General features: G+C 45.0%; 1 protein-coding gene across 3 annotated transcripts in view; it reads left to right on the forward strand.

Annotated features, from left to right (window-relative positions):
* LOC140187816 (rap1 GTPase-activating protein 2-like) overlaps positions 1–16,256 on the forward strand; it is a 448,669-nt gene that overhangs the window by 165,309 nt on the left and 267,104 nt on the right. The window contains exon 1 of one of the 3 annotated variants that reach the window (XM_072243592.1): positions 4,358–4,441. The exons of the other annotated variants lie outside the window; for them this stretch is intronic. Within the exon in view, the coding sequence (XP_072099693.1) occupies positions 4,398–4,441 (44 nt within the window). The 5' untranslated portion in view covers positions 4,358–4,397. Of the gene's footprint in view, positions 1–4,357; positions 4,442–16,256 lie in introns of those variants that run through there. 3 annotated transcript variants of the gene reach the window in all.

The raw sequence follows: 16,256 nt of genomic DNA on the forward strand, positions 1-16,256 counted from the left end.
TAAAGGTGTTTGATCGCAAGATTTATCCTTTAAAATTCTGCATGTTTGATTGGGGCACTGCTTTTGTTTCAAGATCAAGATTCAAGGTTGTTTAATGTCATTTCCAGTATACAAGTGTAATTGTTAATCCAGAACTGATGGAGCTCAAAGAAAAGCAGAACAAGATAAAGAGCACAAATAATATTAATAAAAAACACAATAAGTATAAATATGTAAGATGACGTATATACATAGATTGATTGTATGTCCATGAAGTGATGCTGGACTGTACATAAGGTGCCAGTAGGAGACAAGTTCATAGGAGTGCAGGAGGTGGTCTGTGCTGTTCTGTGACTGAGGTGGGACTAGGGTTTCAGAATCAGATAGTTGTAGGAAAGCAGCTGTTGTTTGAACCTGATGGTGCAGGACTTCGAGCTTCAGTAGCAGTGAGAAGAGGGCATGACCCCATAGTGGGGATGCTTGATGACAAATGCCACCTTGTTGAGGAAGTAGGTGTTGTTAGTGGTAAGGAGGGCTGTGCCCGTGATGGACCAGGCTGTGCCCACTACTCTCAGTAGCCTCTTATGTTTCAATGCTGTACCAGGCTGTAAATATTGGCCATGAGATCAGGAAGACTTCGAATCAGAGTCTGGTTTATTGTCACGAACTTACATAATGTGAAATTAGTTGTTTTGGTACTGCAGTACTGTGCAAGGTCATAAAATTATTATAAATTTCAAAGGAATAATGAAGTGGTGGTCGTGAACTGCTCAGAATTCTGATAGCGAAGAGAAAGGGGCTGTTTCTGAATCATTAAGTGTGGGTCGTCAGGCTCCTATACCTCCTCCCTGATGGTAGTAACAAGAAGAGGGCATGTCCCAGATGGTGAGGGTACTTAATGATGGATGGCACCAACTTGAGATAGTGTCTCTTGAAGATCAGCTTGATGGTGGGGAGTGTTTTGCCTGTGATGAAAATGCCTGTACTTCAACAATCCTCACGTGAGTGGACACACCATGACTGAGCATTTGAAGGAGCTCAATTGTAAACAAGGGATTATGGTCATCAAATCATATATGTTACATGATTTAATGACTGTAAGTCCCCTTGTTTACAATTGAGCTCCTTCGTGTGCTCAGTCATGGTGTGTCCTCTTAGGCCAAAGGTGGGAAGACAAACTATCTCCCTGGCTTTTGCAGAAATCCAACAGTTGTGAGTGGGGTGATCCGAGTGGAGGAGGGAAGGGAGAACAAGGAGAGGAGAAGCAATGTCTTTCACACTTAGCAACACTTCTCATGTGACCTTACAGCAGACAGCTCACTGAAGTCCAATGCCATATTGTACCTTGGAAATCGGGGGGGGGGGGGGCAAATAACAAGAAAACTTACCACATGAGCAAAGCTACAGTTGGCAGATTTAGAGTCTTAGAGTTGTACAGTGCAGAAACAGACCTTTCTGTCTACCGCATCCATGCTGACCACTATGTCTATCTATACTAATCTCACTTGCCTACATTCATTTCACAAGTTGTCCAGATGCCTTTTAAATGTTGTTAAGGTCCCTGCCTCCAGCCTCCTGGGCAGCACGCTCCAGATACCAGCTACTCTGTGTGCAAACATTTATCCTTGAGATCATCTTCAAACTTCCTCCCTCTCCCCTTAAATCTGTTAGTTTTACACACCTCCACAGTGGGAAACAGACTCTGGCTCTCTAACCAAAGTAAGCCTCAGGTAATTTTATACTCTATCATATCACTGCTCATCCTCCTTTGCTCCTGAGGAAGCAGCTCTAGCCTATCCAATCTCTCTTGATAACTCAATCCCTCCAATCCAGGCAAGATCCTTGTGGATCTTTTCTGTGCCCTCTCTTGTTTAATCACAAATAACTTAATTCCTGTCACACTGCCTCATGGAATATCCACCGCTCACTACCAATCGCCTGTCCTGGTCCAATCACATTGATGTCATGGTCAAGAGAGCTCATCTTAGCCTCTGCTTCCTCGGGAGGCTAAAGAAATTTAGCAAGTACCCATCAACTCTGACAATTTTTATCGATGCATTCTGCCTGTGTACATAGTGGTTGTGTATGGCAGCTGTGGACACAGCCCAGCACATCATAGGAACCAGCCTCTCCCTATGGACTCTGTCTATGCTTCCGTCAGCCTCAGTAAAGCAGCCAGCATAATCAAAGATACCACTCGCCTCAGACCTTCTCCCCTCTCCCTTCAGGCAGAAAATACAAAAGCCTGAAAGCACGCATGACTAGGCTTAAGGACAGCTTCTATCCCACTGTTATCAGACCCATGAACGGACCGCTTATATGATAAGCTGGACTCTTGGCCTCACAATCTACCTCATTATGATCTTGCACTTTATCATTTACCTGCAATGCACTTTTTTGGTAGTTTTTACACTCTATTCTGCATTGTTATTATTTTACCTTGTTCTAGCTCAATGCACTGTGTAATGTTTTGATCTGTATGAACAGTACGCGAGATAACTTTTCACTGTATCTTAGTATATGTGACAATAATAAACCAATGCCAAATGTGGAGAAAGCCTCAGCCTAATCTAGCTGTACCAACTCTCAGAAAGACCTGTTAGCACCACTCTCCAATCCTTTCCCCATAACTGTACATGTTATTCCCTTTTACAAAACGATCCAGTTCCTTTGAGAGAACATAGAACATTACAGCACAGTACAGGCCCTTTAGTGTGCCGACCTTTTAATCTAGTTTAAGATCAATCTAACCTTTCCTTTCTACTTAACCCTCTATTTTTCTATCACCTATGTGCCTATCTAAAAGTTTCTTAAATGTCCCTAATGTATCTGCCTCTAACACCAACCTGCTAGGGTGTTCTTTGTAAAGAACTTAACCCCTGACATGCCCCTGTACTTCCCTCCAATCACTTTAAAATTATGACTCCTCATATTAACTATTTCTACCCTGGGAAAAAGTCTCTGACTATCCACTCGATCACCATCTTGTGCACCTTTATCCTCCTTTGCTCCAAAGAGAAAAGCCCTAGATAGGTTAACAGGATTTCAGCAGATCCTCTTAAGGCATGCTGTCTAATCCAGGCAGCACCCACCTGAAGTTGCTGAAGTCTCCACCATCAAAGAAACCTGGCGCAGAATGCATGTGGCCTTCTTTCTTGATTTACCCACTCTCCTGCTCATTCTAATCATCTGGTGCTTTTTTATATTCTTAGTTGCTAAATGAGCATTAATAATCTTGAACCATGCTGCTTATAAGGCCATAAGACATAGGAGGAAAATTGGCCATTGAGTCTACTCCGCCATTCAATCATGGCTGATATTTTTTTAACCTCATTGTCAACTTCATGGCTGATTTATTGTCCCTCTCAACCCCATTCTTCAGCCTTCTCTCCATAACCTTTGACACCCTGACTAACCAAGAACCTATCAACCTCCGCTTTCAATGTAGCCAATGCACAGCTGTCTGTGGCAATGAAATCCACAGATTCACCACCCTCTGGTTAAAGAAATCCTGCCTCATCTCTTTTCTAAAGGGGCGCTCTTGTATTCTGAGGCTGTGCCCTCTGGTCCTGGACTCTCCCACTATTGGAAACTTTCTGAATTGTTGAGCCCGTGGTTAGGAAATAAGATGTCCATAATTGCTGCTTGACCCTGTAAGGTTCATTTGCCTCCCACCTGGCTGAGAATTGCGTAATTTTAACTGTTTCATAGACCATACAGAGTACATTTTTATTTATTTTCCTAGTGGCTACAACAGCCCCCTCTGCTGGTGTTTTTTTGCTTGGGACTGACACCAACACACTCATTGACATTCAGCCTTGTGAGTGCTGGGCTGGGGAGCTGAGATGGTTATTGACAGTGCCTCACGTAATTGGACCTATTCCACGTGAGAGACCAGCTTTTCACTGTGGACAAGTGAGACAATGGCAAAGCCATGGCCCCTGAGTGTTCATCTAAACACCCCTAATATAAAAGGGAGAGGGGAGGTATTCAAGTGTTTAGCTGATCACGAAGCCATTCCGTTCGCTGTTATTATCCCTCCCAGTGGCCTCTATTTTCCCTCGTATTAATAAATTCAACAATGCGGCAACACAAGCATTTCCAGAATTCATTTTTTCATTAGTTACTATGGCAACCCAGCTAACCGATTGTAGAGGGATTGAAATGTAAAGGAAACTATCGCAGTGTTGCAGAATGGAAGGAGTTCTTGCAGCTGTTTTATAACGGAGAAAAGCCGCGCGGGTCGTCGCTTTACGAAACCCTCTCTAACACGTCTTTGTAAGCAGACAGAAACGGGGGGGAAAAGACCAGCAAAGAAACTGTAGGCGTTGGATCCTGACACAGAGTGCCTTCTGATTGATGTCGGGAGGAGGAGTAGGGTTTTAAAGTGAATGTGATCTTGCAGAGGAAACGGGAAAATGTCCTACCCGGGTGCAAGACTCCGGAAACCAAAGAAGTTCTGGTGAGTGTACTTTATTCCTTTATAGCAAAATTGCTTCTTCTTTAGACACCTAGGAGATGAGTGAAAGGAGCTCAGAAACAGTGCATGGAAAATTAAAGATGTGTATTCACTAATGATCCACAGAGGATGTGTTTGGCTGCATTAGATTGATTGTGATAGCTTCAAATTAAATCACTAAGGATGCACTTCACAGAAATAGTCCACTCAGCCCCAAGTAGTCCACTGTGGCATTTATATTGTGAGATCCCATTCTCATCATCTGATCAATGCAACCCTCGTCGCTGCTCCAGCCTCCCCTTAAACCAGGGGGTCCCAACCTGGGGTCAATGGACCCTTCAGATAATGGTAGGGGGACATGGTTTAAAAAAAGGTTGGGAACCCCTGCCTTAAATGCATCCACAGCACTCAGCTCAACTACTCCCTGTCGTGGCTGGTTCCACTAGTCTTTGAGCCCAGGACGGCCGGCACTGTAATGCATTAATTAGTCTGCTGCCTTTACTGCTCAGGGGCCCCTGGGTTCAATCTGGATCTCAGGTGCTGCCTACGTGGAGTCTGCGTGCACACAGAGTGTCCACTAGGTGTCCCTGTTTCTTCCCCACATCCCAAAGATGTGTTTCTCAGTTAACTGGCAGCTGTAAATTACCCTTCATGTGGGCAAATGTAAAACAAATCAGGGGAATTGATGGGCAAATGAGAGAGACTGAGTTGCAGGGACATAGTGAGATAAGAGGAGGAATGGGATTGTACTGCTGGAGACAAACATAGACGCAGAGGCTGAATGGTCTATGTCTCTGTTATAGTGAGTTCCCCTGTTGGATTTGGTGATGATCTTAAGTTAATGGCCCCCAGCTATGTTCATCTCTCCACACTGAAATATTCTCCAATCATCGACACTATCAGAATCTTTCATTATTTTACATCCCTCTTCAGCTTTCTTTGTTTAGAGGAAAGAAATCCATTTTATTTCATGTGATGGTATCAGTGTATTCTTTTCACCCTGGTACCCTGTCCAGAATCTTAACTGACTTTAATCTGGTGTGACATGGATGATGAATGAGTGGACAATGGCGTCATATTCATATGCAAAGTGAGGTGTTGGGCACGGATCATTCGGGAGTGCTCCGGGGATTTGAGTACAAGATCTGCTCCAGAGCTGTAACCTGTCAAATGGGCTGTTGTTTGTCTGACTCGGGAAGGCAGTGCTCCATCTGTCATCTCAAGCCGGGTATAAAGGATCCTCTGGCAGCATTTCAAAGAGGAGCAACAGAATTCTCCCCTGAAATCTCCTCAGTACTTACCTCACAATTAGCATCACTGCAATGGCCAGGCACGTTCTTACAGCCGGGGAACATTTGGCCACAGCTGGGGTATTACATTCAGTTCTGGTCACCCCAGTATAGGAAGGATGCCAAGGCTTTAGAGAAGGTGTAGAAGAGGCTTACCAAAATGCTGCCTGAATTAGAGGGAAGGTGCTAGAAGGAGAGGTTGGACATACTTGGGTTGTTCTCTCTGGAGGCTGAGGGGAGATCTAACAGTTTATAAGATTATGCGAGGCATAGACAGAGTAAAGCTGGAGGAACTCAGCAGGCCAGGCAGCATCCATGGAGAGGAACACCTCAGGCTGAGACCCTTCATCGGGACTCATGAGCTCCTCCACCATTTTGTGTGTGTTGCTCTGGATTTCTAACATCTGCAGAATCACTTGTGTTTAGATTATGAAGACACACAGTCCCCTTTTATTGTCATTTAGTAATGCATGCATTAAGAAATGATACGTTATTTCCCCCGCTGTGATATCACAAAACACAGGACAGACCAAGACTGAAAAAACTGACAAAACCACATAATTATACATATAGTTACAAACAGTGTAACAATACCATAACTTGATGAAGAAAGTCCGTGAGCACAGTAAAGTTCAAAGTTTCTCAAATGTCCCACACCTCACGCAGGCGGGAGAAGGAAGGAACAAAAACTCTCCCTGCCATGCCAACCACAATCCGACTCTGAGTCATCCGAAATCTTCGAGCTCCGATCAGCTCTCCGAACACCGAGTACAGAGCGCCATCTCTGTCCGAACGATTCGGTCACCAAAAGCAGGCAAGGCCGGGGATTTTGAGGCCTACCCTCCGAAAGATTCCCGACCACACGGTAATGACAGCAGCAGACGAGTGTTTCAGAAATTTCTCCAGATGTTCCTCTGTGCTTTCACGTCCGTTCTCCATCAAATCAGAATTGTCCATGGCCCCTATTTAACAGATACGATACCATTTTTCACCAGAGGCCTGCGCACCTGCCATCTTCTTCTCCCGCCTTCTAAAAATGGTAGACGGCTGGTATCTTTTCCCTCAGGGTTGAAATGTCTAGTACTAGGGGGCATGCATTTAAGGTGGGGGGGGGTAAGTTCAAAGGAGATGTGTGGGGCAAGTTTTTTTTACACAGAGTGGTGGGTGCCGGGAATGATCTTCCAGGGGTAGTGATGGGGGCAAATACAATAGGAGCATTGAAGTCGTGGGCACATGAATGGGCAGGAAATGGACATTGTGTAAGCAGAAGGGATGTGTATAGTTGGGTATCCTGCGCTGTACTGTTCTATATTTCTATTTGTTAAATTAACAAGCTTGCCAGTGTGAGAGTAATGTCTGGAATGTGTCTGAGGGGAGAGGCAGAAGGAGATTCAAATGCTGTGTAGGGCGGTATCGACTAGTTGGGCCAAATAGCCTGTTTTGCCTTATTCTGATGTATTTTCCTTTAAATGGCTTAATGTCATATCCCGCTGTCAAAAGGTTGCTTGGGCAGTTGTAACAAGACAGCCTGAATGGGCCAAATGTCTCTTCCAGTTTTCCTTTTCTATATGTTCATGCATTTTTGCAAACTTTTGCACTGTAAGGGGGTTACAGAAAACTGTCAATGGATGAAGAAGCTTTCTGAAGTTATGTAGTGGCTGTCACGTTATTCTGATGCATTTTGTGCTGCCACAGACTTCAAAATGGCAGTGACTTTATCATCTGTTTTATTGAGGCTCATGGAGAGCACTTCTGTGCTCTTTGTAAAGTGAGATCATCTGCTTTCAGCTGAGAGTGCCAACTGGGCCTGTACTATGTCGCATGAACAGCAATGCAACACTCCCTCTGTACTGCAACATCAACTATGAGCTCAGGAGCTCGACTTTCTGACACAGAGACATGACCAGGGCCAGATCAACAGCCATTTTACATCCAGTCACTTTGAAGAATTTTACGGTAACATATAAATTATCCACAAACACCTCACCTGGCATGGGGCAGAAGCTGCAGAGATGAGGAGGTATTTCTTCTGCCAGAGGGTGGTGAATCTGTGGAATCCATTGCCACGGATGTCTGTGGCAGGCCTGTTGTTGGGTATATTTAAAGCAGAGGTTGGTAGGTTCTTGGTTGGTCAGGGCGTCAATGGCTAAGAGAAGAAGGCAAGAAGTAAAGTTGAGGGATAATAAGTCAGCCATTATCGGATGGTGGAGCAAACATGATGGGCTGAATAGCCTAATTCTGCTACTGTCTTATGATGACCAAATCATCAGATACCTGAAACTGAATTTTGTTTTTACAGTCTGCCTGATTTTACTCTCTGCTGAAGGTGGAGAGCTATTGGTAAGGGGGTTCCAACTAGTCTCACTCCCATAACCTGGGCAGTCTGGGTGTGATGACACAATAGGCTTATAGAAAAGCTGGTGTTCACCAACAGAGCACTGGCCACTCACCTCTGAAGCAAAACCCTTGTGGCATTTCCTGGAAATAGACAGCGTGATCCATCCCAATCTGCACCTGCGCTGGGCGTGGAGGCTGTAATCAGACTTAAAAGGTGTGGTAGTACCTACTGACTTAATTTCATCCACGTACAAGGCAGAATTCGGTCCTTTTGTTTAGTTCAAGATGAGAATTTGAACCAAAGGCCAGGCTGCCTTTGGAGTAAGAGGTTCCATTTGCTATTTTGTGAAGAGCAAGGGTGATTTTCTTGATGTCTAAGGGTTTTGCTTTCAGTGGGGCATGGTAATTGGCATAACTTGACACAGTCACTGTCCTATTGTCTTTTCACATGCCCTGCTGCTACCCTAGAAGAGTTCTTCTTGTCAAGAGTCACCTTGTCACTCCATCATTGTGGTCTATGTAAGTTAATATGTATATACAGTCACACTCAAACAATTACATGTACCTTGTGTTTAATAGAATTGCTTTTACTTGTATATTTATTGTGTTTTTTACTGTGTCCTTTTCGCTTATTGTGTTTTTAATGCTGCATTAGATTCGGAGTAACAATTACTTTGTTCTCCTTTACACTCCCGTACTGAAGAATGACAAGAAACAATCTTGAATCTTGAATCTAATGTGGCTGAATGGGGTAAGGAACATTGTGGTTAGATTGCTTGATTGTTATCTGGAGGCCAGGACAATTGATCTGCAGAATTATGCTCTGAAGTGGGGGAATGAATATAAGCTCAGGTAGCAAGGTAGATAATGGAATAAAAGGCTAAGATTTTATAGAGCACTGGTGAGGCCTCACTTGGAGTATTGTGAGCAGTTTTGGGCCCCTTATTTTAGAAAGGATGTGCTGAAACTGGAGAATGTTCAAGGGAGGTTCATGAAATTAATTCCAGGTTTGAATGGCTTGTCATATGAAGAGTGTTTGATGGCTGTGGGCCTGTATTCACTGGAATTCATTAAAACCTGTTGAATAGTGAAATGCCTTGATAGAGTAGGTGTGGAGAGGATGTAGTGGAAGAGCCTAAAACCAGAGGACACAGCCTTAGAATAGAGGGGTATCCTTTTAAACTGGAGATGAGGAGGAACTTCTTTAGCCAGAGAGTGGTGAATCAGTGGTATTCATTGCCAGAGGCAAACTGTGGAGGCCAAGTCTTTATGTATATTTAAGGCAGAGGTTGATAGATTCTTGATTTGTAAGGGCTTGAAGGGATACGAGGAGAAGGCAGGAGATTGGGGCTGAGAGGAAAAATGAATCAGCCATGATGAAATGGCAGAGCAGACTCAATGGGCCAAATGGCCTAATTCTGCTCCTATGTCTTATGGTCTTAATGGTGGAATATCTGTTTTGTTATGAAAACCCACTTGGTTCACCTTTCTCCTTCACCATAGTTACAGGTCTGGAGTTGATGTGACTCTGCACTGAAAGTGATCTTTACTCTGATACACAACCAGAGATGGACAATGTGACAATAAATGTCAGCATTACATAAACACAAGAGATTCTACAGATGCTGGAAATCCAGAGTAACATACCCAAAATGATGGAGGAACTCAGCAGATCAGGAAGCATCTATGGAGATGTTTCGGGCTGACACCCATCACCACAACTAGAAAGGAAGAGGAAAGAAGCCAAAATAAGGAGGGGGGAGGGAGTACAAGCCAGAAGGTGATAGGTGAAACCAGGTGTGGGGGGGGGGAGGAGGTAGGTAGGTGGGGGAGGGGTGGTGAGAGGCTAGGAGAAGACAAGTGGAAAGGGTAAAGGACCGAAGGAGAAGGAATCTGATAAGAGAGGAGAGTGGACCATGGAAGAAAGGAAAGGAGGAGGGGCACCTGTGGGAGCTGATGGGCAGTTGAGGAGAAGGGGTAAGTGGAGTCAGAATTGAGAATGGACAAAGAGGGAAGAGGAAGAGGAAAATATTACCAGGAGTTAGAGAATGCCATCAGGTTGGAGGCTACCCAGACAGAATTTGTCTTTTGGTCTTATGGTCTAATATTAGGTGTTTCTCCTCTAACCTGAGTGACCTCATCGTGGCAGTAGTGGAGGGTGTGGACCAACATGTCAGAATGGTAATGGGAAGTAGAATTAAAATGGGTGGCCACCAGGAAATCTCACCTATTGTGGCAAACAGAGCTAAAGTGCTTGACAAGTTGCCCCCCCCCCCCAATCTACGTTGGGTCTCACCAAAGCAGAGGGAGCAGCATGGGATACAGTCGATTAACCTTTCAGACTCATGAGGAAGCGTTGCTTAACCTGGGAGGACTGCTGCTTGGGGTGCCCGCTTTACCAGTGCTGTCAGCATGTCAATAGATCAGTTGCAGAAAAGGCAGTTTCACTGTTCATTTCTCAGCTGCTGTTCACAAAACACTCTACACAAGTTTCCCTCTTCACTGTAGCAACTCAGTTCCCAGAAAAGCTTGATCTGCTGTGAACGTCTCTCGGGGATCCTGTCACTGTGAGATCATTATGGAAGTGAGAGCAATTTCTGTCAGCAACAGAAAGGGCCTGAGTGTATGAATAATTAAAGAGCTGTTCACGTGGACACCAGGAAGGGCTAATGTTATTTCACTACAGGCATTGCAATGACGAAGTTCAGTTAGTACCACTAAGTTAAGTGCTCCTGCTCCCGCCTATGCTGTTCATTCTGTGTAATAGAGGGAAACTTAATTCCCACTGTGGAGGGAATACTTCCCAATCTCATGCTCGTTTGGGTCTGAGGCCGCTGTTGTATCTGATTGGACAGGAGGTGGGGGTGTGTGTAGTGAGTGAGATTTTTCCCTCCGTCCACCATTTGTACTGGGATTCTGGGTGCTTCTGATGTATGAACTGGAGATTCTCAGCGCTGCTCTGAAAGCTCCTCCAGTTTAGAGTTGTCCTGGGCCAGGCAATCCCAGTGAGTAGGTGGGGATGTTACACTTTCTCAAAGGCAGCGTAGTAGCATCGCGGCTAGCGTCAGTGACCAGGGTTCAATTCTGCCGCTGCCTGTAAGAAGTTTGTACGTTCTCCCTGTAACCGTGTGGGTTTCCTCCAGGTGCTCTGGTTTCCTCCCACATTCCAAAGACATACAGGTTAGGGTTGGTAAATTGCGGGCGTGCTACGTTGGCACTGGAAGCATGGAGACATTTTGTGGGCTGCCCCCAGCACATCATTAGACTGTGTTGGTCATTGGTGCAAGTGATGCATTTCACTGTATGTTTCAGTGTACATGTGACAAATAAAGATAACCTAGGGGATTTCGAGAGCATTCTGAGGTTCCTCCGTTGACCTGTACATCTGCCCTTTAAGGGAAATCTCTAATCAGCCAATCATGTTGCAGCAACTCAATGCATGCAAAGGGACTTAGGGAGACCTCATGCAGGATCCCCTGAAGGTTAATTTGCGGGTTGAGTCAGTGGTAAGGAAGGCAAATGCAATGTTAGCAGTCATTTCAAGAGGACTAGAATACAAATGCAAGAATATAATTCTGAAGCTTTATAAGGCACTGGTGAGGCCCCACTTGGAGTATTGTGAGCAGCTTTGGGCCCCTTATTTAAGAAAGGATGAGCTGACGTTGGTGAGGGTTCAGAGGAGGTTCATGAGAATGATTCTTGGAATGAAAGGGTTATCATATGAGGAGTAATTGATGGCTCTGGGCTTGTACTCACTGGAATTTAGAAGAATGAGATGTATTCTTTGTAACCATGTATCATGTCTACAACAGTGCCCAGTGTCAAGAACGTGGTGTGTAGTTGCTTCCAAACATGACACAGTAAACAAGCTGAGATCAAACCACTGAAACAAAGGTTACGCCCATGAGGCAGCAGAAAAGCACAGTTTCATTTCCTTTCTCTCACACAAAAAGGGGTTGCTTAAGGAACCTCTATTTCAAGCTTTTAAAAGGAACTACTGTTCAAATTGATTCTCTAAAGTGTGGACAGGAATTGAGTTTCATTGGCCTCTAACTCAAATCTTTATCGATGAAGTCCCACACTTCATAGCTACCTGCACTCTCATCCTGAGGATGGTGGGTTCAGGGGGGAAATAACATATCAGTGTAGGTCAAAGCACTCCTCCCTGGGACGAGGTTAGTTACATTGATGGGGAACAGCCCACTCCTTTTTTACAGACCTTTCTTTGGCCTCTGCACTGCACTATCTGAGGTGCCCTGAGTTTGTTCAATTGTCATTCAATCATGCACATGTATACTGCTAAACAAAACAGCGTTTTGCCGGGGCCAGGGTGCGAAGCACAGGGCATACAGTCACACACAGCATATATAGTAACAATAGGACATGCAGCCACAACAAAAATCTATTTTTTGAGATACAGCATGGAAAAGACCCTTCCGGCCCTTTAAGCCATGCCACCCAGCAATCCACCAATTTAATCTTATCCGAATCACAGGGCAATCTTGCTGACTGGTACGTCTTTGGACTGTGGGAGGAAACTGGAACACCTGGAGGAAACCGATGGGGTCATGGGTAGAATGTATAGCTCCCTACAGGAAGAGGTGGGACCTGAACCTTGTTCATCTGTACTGTAAAGTGTGGTGCTAAACGCTAAGCTACTGTACTGCCCTTATGTTAGCACAAGTCCCTGAGTGTCATGGCCTGAAGATTGATGGTGCAAGGTGTTGTAGCGTGGATGAAATTACCAGAGAGACAGAGTCACTGGTAGATACAGAGCAGCTTCTTTATTCAACACAACAAGGTACAAGAGGCATCTTAACGGATGGAGACACTTTCCGCAGAAAGGTCTGCTAGCTAAATGTGGGCTCGATATTTATGTGCTAAACACAAAGGCAATCGCTACTTAAAAAGTTACAGACAATGCATAGACAATGCTTCCTATTGAAGCTGCATACAAAATCTCACACCATCCTTTCCTCCTGACACTAACATGTCTGGGTTGGTATCTACAGCCTTTAGGAATGTAAGTTAAGTCTACGATACATTTATTTGGCATTTCCCGTGCTAACATAGAAGACAATTAATACAATTACTGTTTATAATGTATAGGTGATACTGCCTTTGAAACTACAGTATCAGGTCAAACTACCAGAAGTATCTGGTATTCACACCTTTTAGGAAGCCCATTGTGGTGGACTCAATCCACAGTCCTTTGTCAAACAGTTAAAATAGAAGTCTGGTGGCCAAAGTCATTTAAGTGTAAACAAATCATCTACCCAAAAAGAAATCCACTCTAACACATGGGATGTTGTCCTGGAGCCATGTTTCTGCAATAACAAGTGTGCAGCAGTACCTCATCTCACACTGTGTGAGCCACAGACATAGGCAACCCAACTTGCCTTCCACAGAGCAAACACTAGAGAGCAGCAGCGATGGAAGAGCCTGCCTCCAGGGCCTGCCCCCAACCCAGCATGGATTCCAGCGCACCTGCCGTGCCTCTGTTCTCTCCCCTCACCTCCCTCCTCCAGTGCGTCCTCCCATGTTTGACTGTAACAGGCAACACCATAGCATGGTCCACACAACAACCGAGGCCATGCAGCTCCCTCGCCACCGGTCCCACCAATGAACCAAACGAACACAACTTGCGGTATTTTATATTAATAACAGGGTCTTGCAATCACATGAAAAATGTTTGTGATACACATTTGCACCATTTTGTTGGACCTGGAGAGGCCACTGCGGCTAAGCATGCCACCATCTTACCGGAAGACCAGGGTGCTGAGGGCCCATGAAGTCATGTGGTCCAGAGAACTGACATTTTGTTGTGATTCCCACAATAACATGTCACCAAAAACTGTTCCTCCCCTTCTCAGAGATCGAGTGATACCCAGGACAAGATGGGGTGATGTTATGGAGAGGTGCCTGGAGGACGGTGACCAATGGTGTTCTGCAGGGATCTGTTCTGCGACCCCTCCTCTTTGTGATTTTTATAAATGACCTGGATGAGGAGGTAGAAGGGTGGGTTAGTAAGTTTGCTGTAGACGCAAAGGTTGAGGGTGTTGTGGATAGTCTGGAGGGTTGTCAGAGGTTACAGCGGGACATCGATAGGATGCAGAACTGGGCTGAGAAGTGGCAGATGGAGTTCAACCCAGATAAGTGTGAAGTGGTTCATTTCGGTAGGTCAAATTTGAAGACAGAATATAATATAAACGGTAAGGCTCTTGGCAGTGTGGAGAATTAGTGAGATTTTGGGGTCCGTGTCCATAGGATACTCAAAGCTGCTGCGCAGGTTGACAGTGTTAAGAATGTGTATGGTGTGTTGGCATTCATCAACCGATAAAGTTCAAGTGCTGAGGTAATGTTACAGCTATACAAGACCTTAGTTACTCCCCACTTGGAGTACTGTGTTCAGGTTCAGTCACAGAAGCTGCTCACCAGTGTGGGGATCAAATCCTTGTTCCCCAGTCAGCACCCTTTGCTCTTGCACTGATGCCAGTGGGATAGCTGGTGAGTGTGAGGAGCTGGAACATGTGAGGGAGGATCACAAAGATTGATGTCCCCTCCTCTGTATGTCTACTCTTACTATCCAGTGCTCTCAGTGCCAAGGTTAATAGTTAATAGGATGGAACCAGTTAGCGTAACGCTTTACAGCGCAAGTTTCGGAGGCTCGGAGTGCAATTCCTGCTGCTGTCTGTAAGGAATTTGTATATTCTTCCCAACACTGCGTGAGCTTCCTCCAGTTTCCTCCCACATTCCAAGGGTAAAAGTTAATGAGTTGTGGGCACGCTACGCTGGCACTGGAAGCACAGTGAATCTCGCGGGCTGCCCCCAGCACATTCTTGCGCTGTGTTGGTCGTTGATGCAAAGAATGCGCTTCAAAGTTTGTTTCGATTGTACATGTGACAAATAAATCTTATCTAATCTAAGCAAGAAGGTCATCTCACACCAGGAGTAAAGCTGGGCCCTTATCAGTCCTCTGCACACTTGAAAGGACGTTGATTAAGCATTTGAGGGGGCTTGAAATAGTGAGCTGTGGAGTTGGTGTGCAGTGAAGCGGTCTGGGAGATGGCTTGTCCAGACCAAAAAGTCAGATAAGAGTTGGTTGGACTGAGTGGCCTGTTTCTGCTTTGCAACTTTAAGAACATTCTGCCTCAGTCTGGGATCTCACTGATCACAGGCCATGCTAAAAATGCAGTGGAAATGTCCAAGAACAAGAAACAGATCAGACATCCTACCCCTCGTCTCTTTATTCCCTCATCAATGTGTCCAGACGTCAATGTGTCCAAACATCAATGGATCTCAGATGATGGGCAACATTTACGAGGTATTTGGATAGGTAGACTGAGGGAAGGGGTTTGAGGGTTAGGGGCCTGGATTAGCAGGGAGGAAGCTGCAGTCGGCATGATTAAAGGCCAATTAACTTACTAACCAGTACACCTTTGTACTGTGGGAGGAGACCTACGTGGATCATGGGTAGGACGGCCAAACTCCTCACAGAGGACACCGGGACTGAACTCGGAACCCCAACGCCCCAAGCTGTAACAGCTAATCACTTCGCTGCTGTGGCATGGTACCACAGAATACTTTGTGCAGTTTTGGTTGCCACGGTAGGGAAAGGTCATTCCAGAGACATTTGCTTGGATGTTGTCTGGAAGGGAGGAGATATGAGCAGAGTCTGAATGGACTGAGTTTATTGTTGTTGGTGTGAAAAAGGTTGGGGTGATAGAGATGCATAAAATTAAGAGGAACATACATTAAAAAGACAGCAATAAACTTTGCCTCATAGCAGACATTTCTGTAACCAAAGAGCATATGTTTAAGGTAAAGGATAAAAGATTTAGAGGAAATATATATATGGAAGAATTTGTTTTCACTCCAAGGATGTCTGTAATCTGGAGCATGCTGCCTGAGAAGTTGGTGCAGGGAGAGACAATTACAATATTTAACAGGTTTCAAGACAAGCACTTGAATTGCCAAATGCTGATAAGTGGGATCTGTAGAGAAGAGTACTTGATGGTTGGCATAGATGGGTCGGGCTGAGTGGCCTGTTTCTGTGCTGTATTACCATGGCACTGGCCAAGAAGAAAAAGCTTTGGGATTCCCCACCTTGTGCTGATCATCTGCCAGCTTTGGGCACAGTCAGTTGTTTGTTTTCTGAATTCACTGCAAAATAACTGAGAAGCCACATCCCA

This window comes from Mobula birostris, chromosome 25 (assembly GCF_030028105.1).
Source record: "Mobula birostris isolate sMobBir1 chromosome 25, sMobBir1.hap1, whole genome shotgun sequence".
In the NCBI taxonomy this organism is placed as follows: domain Eukaryota; kingdom Metazoa; phylum Chordata; class Chondrichthyes; order Myliobatiformes; family Myliobatidae; genus Mobula; species Mobula birostris.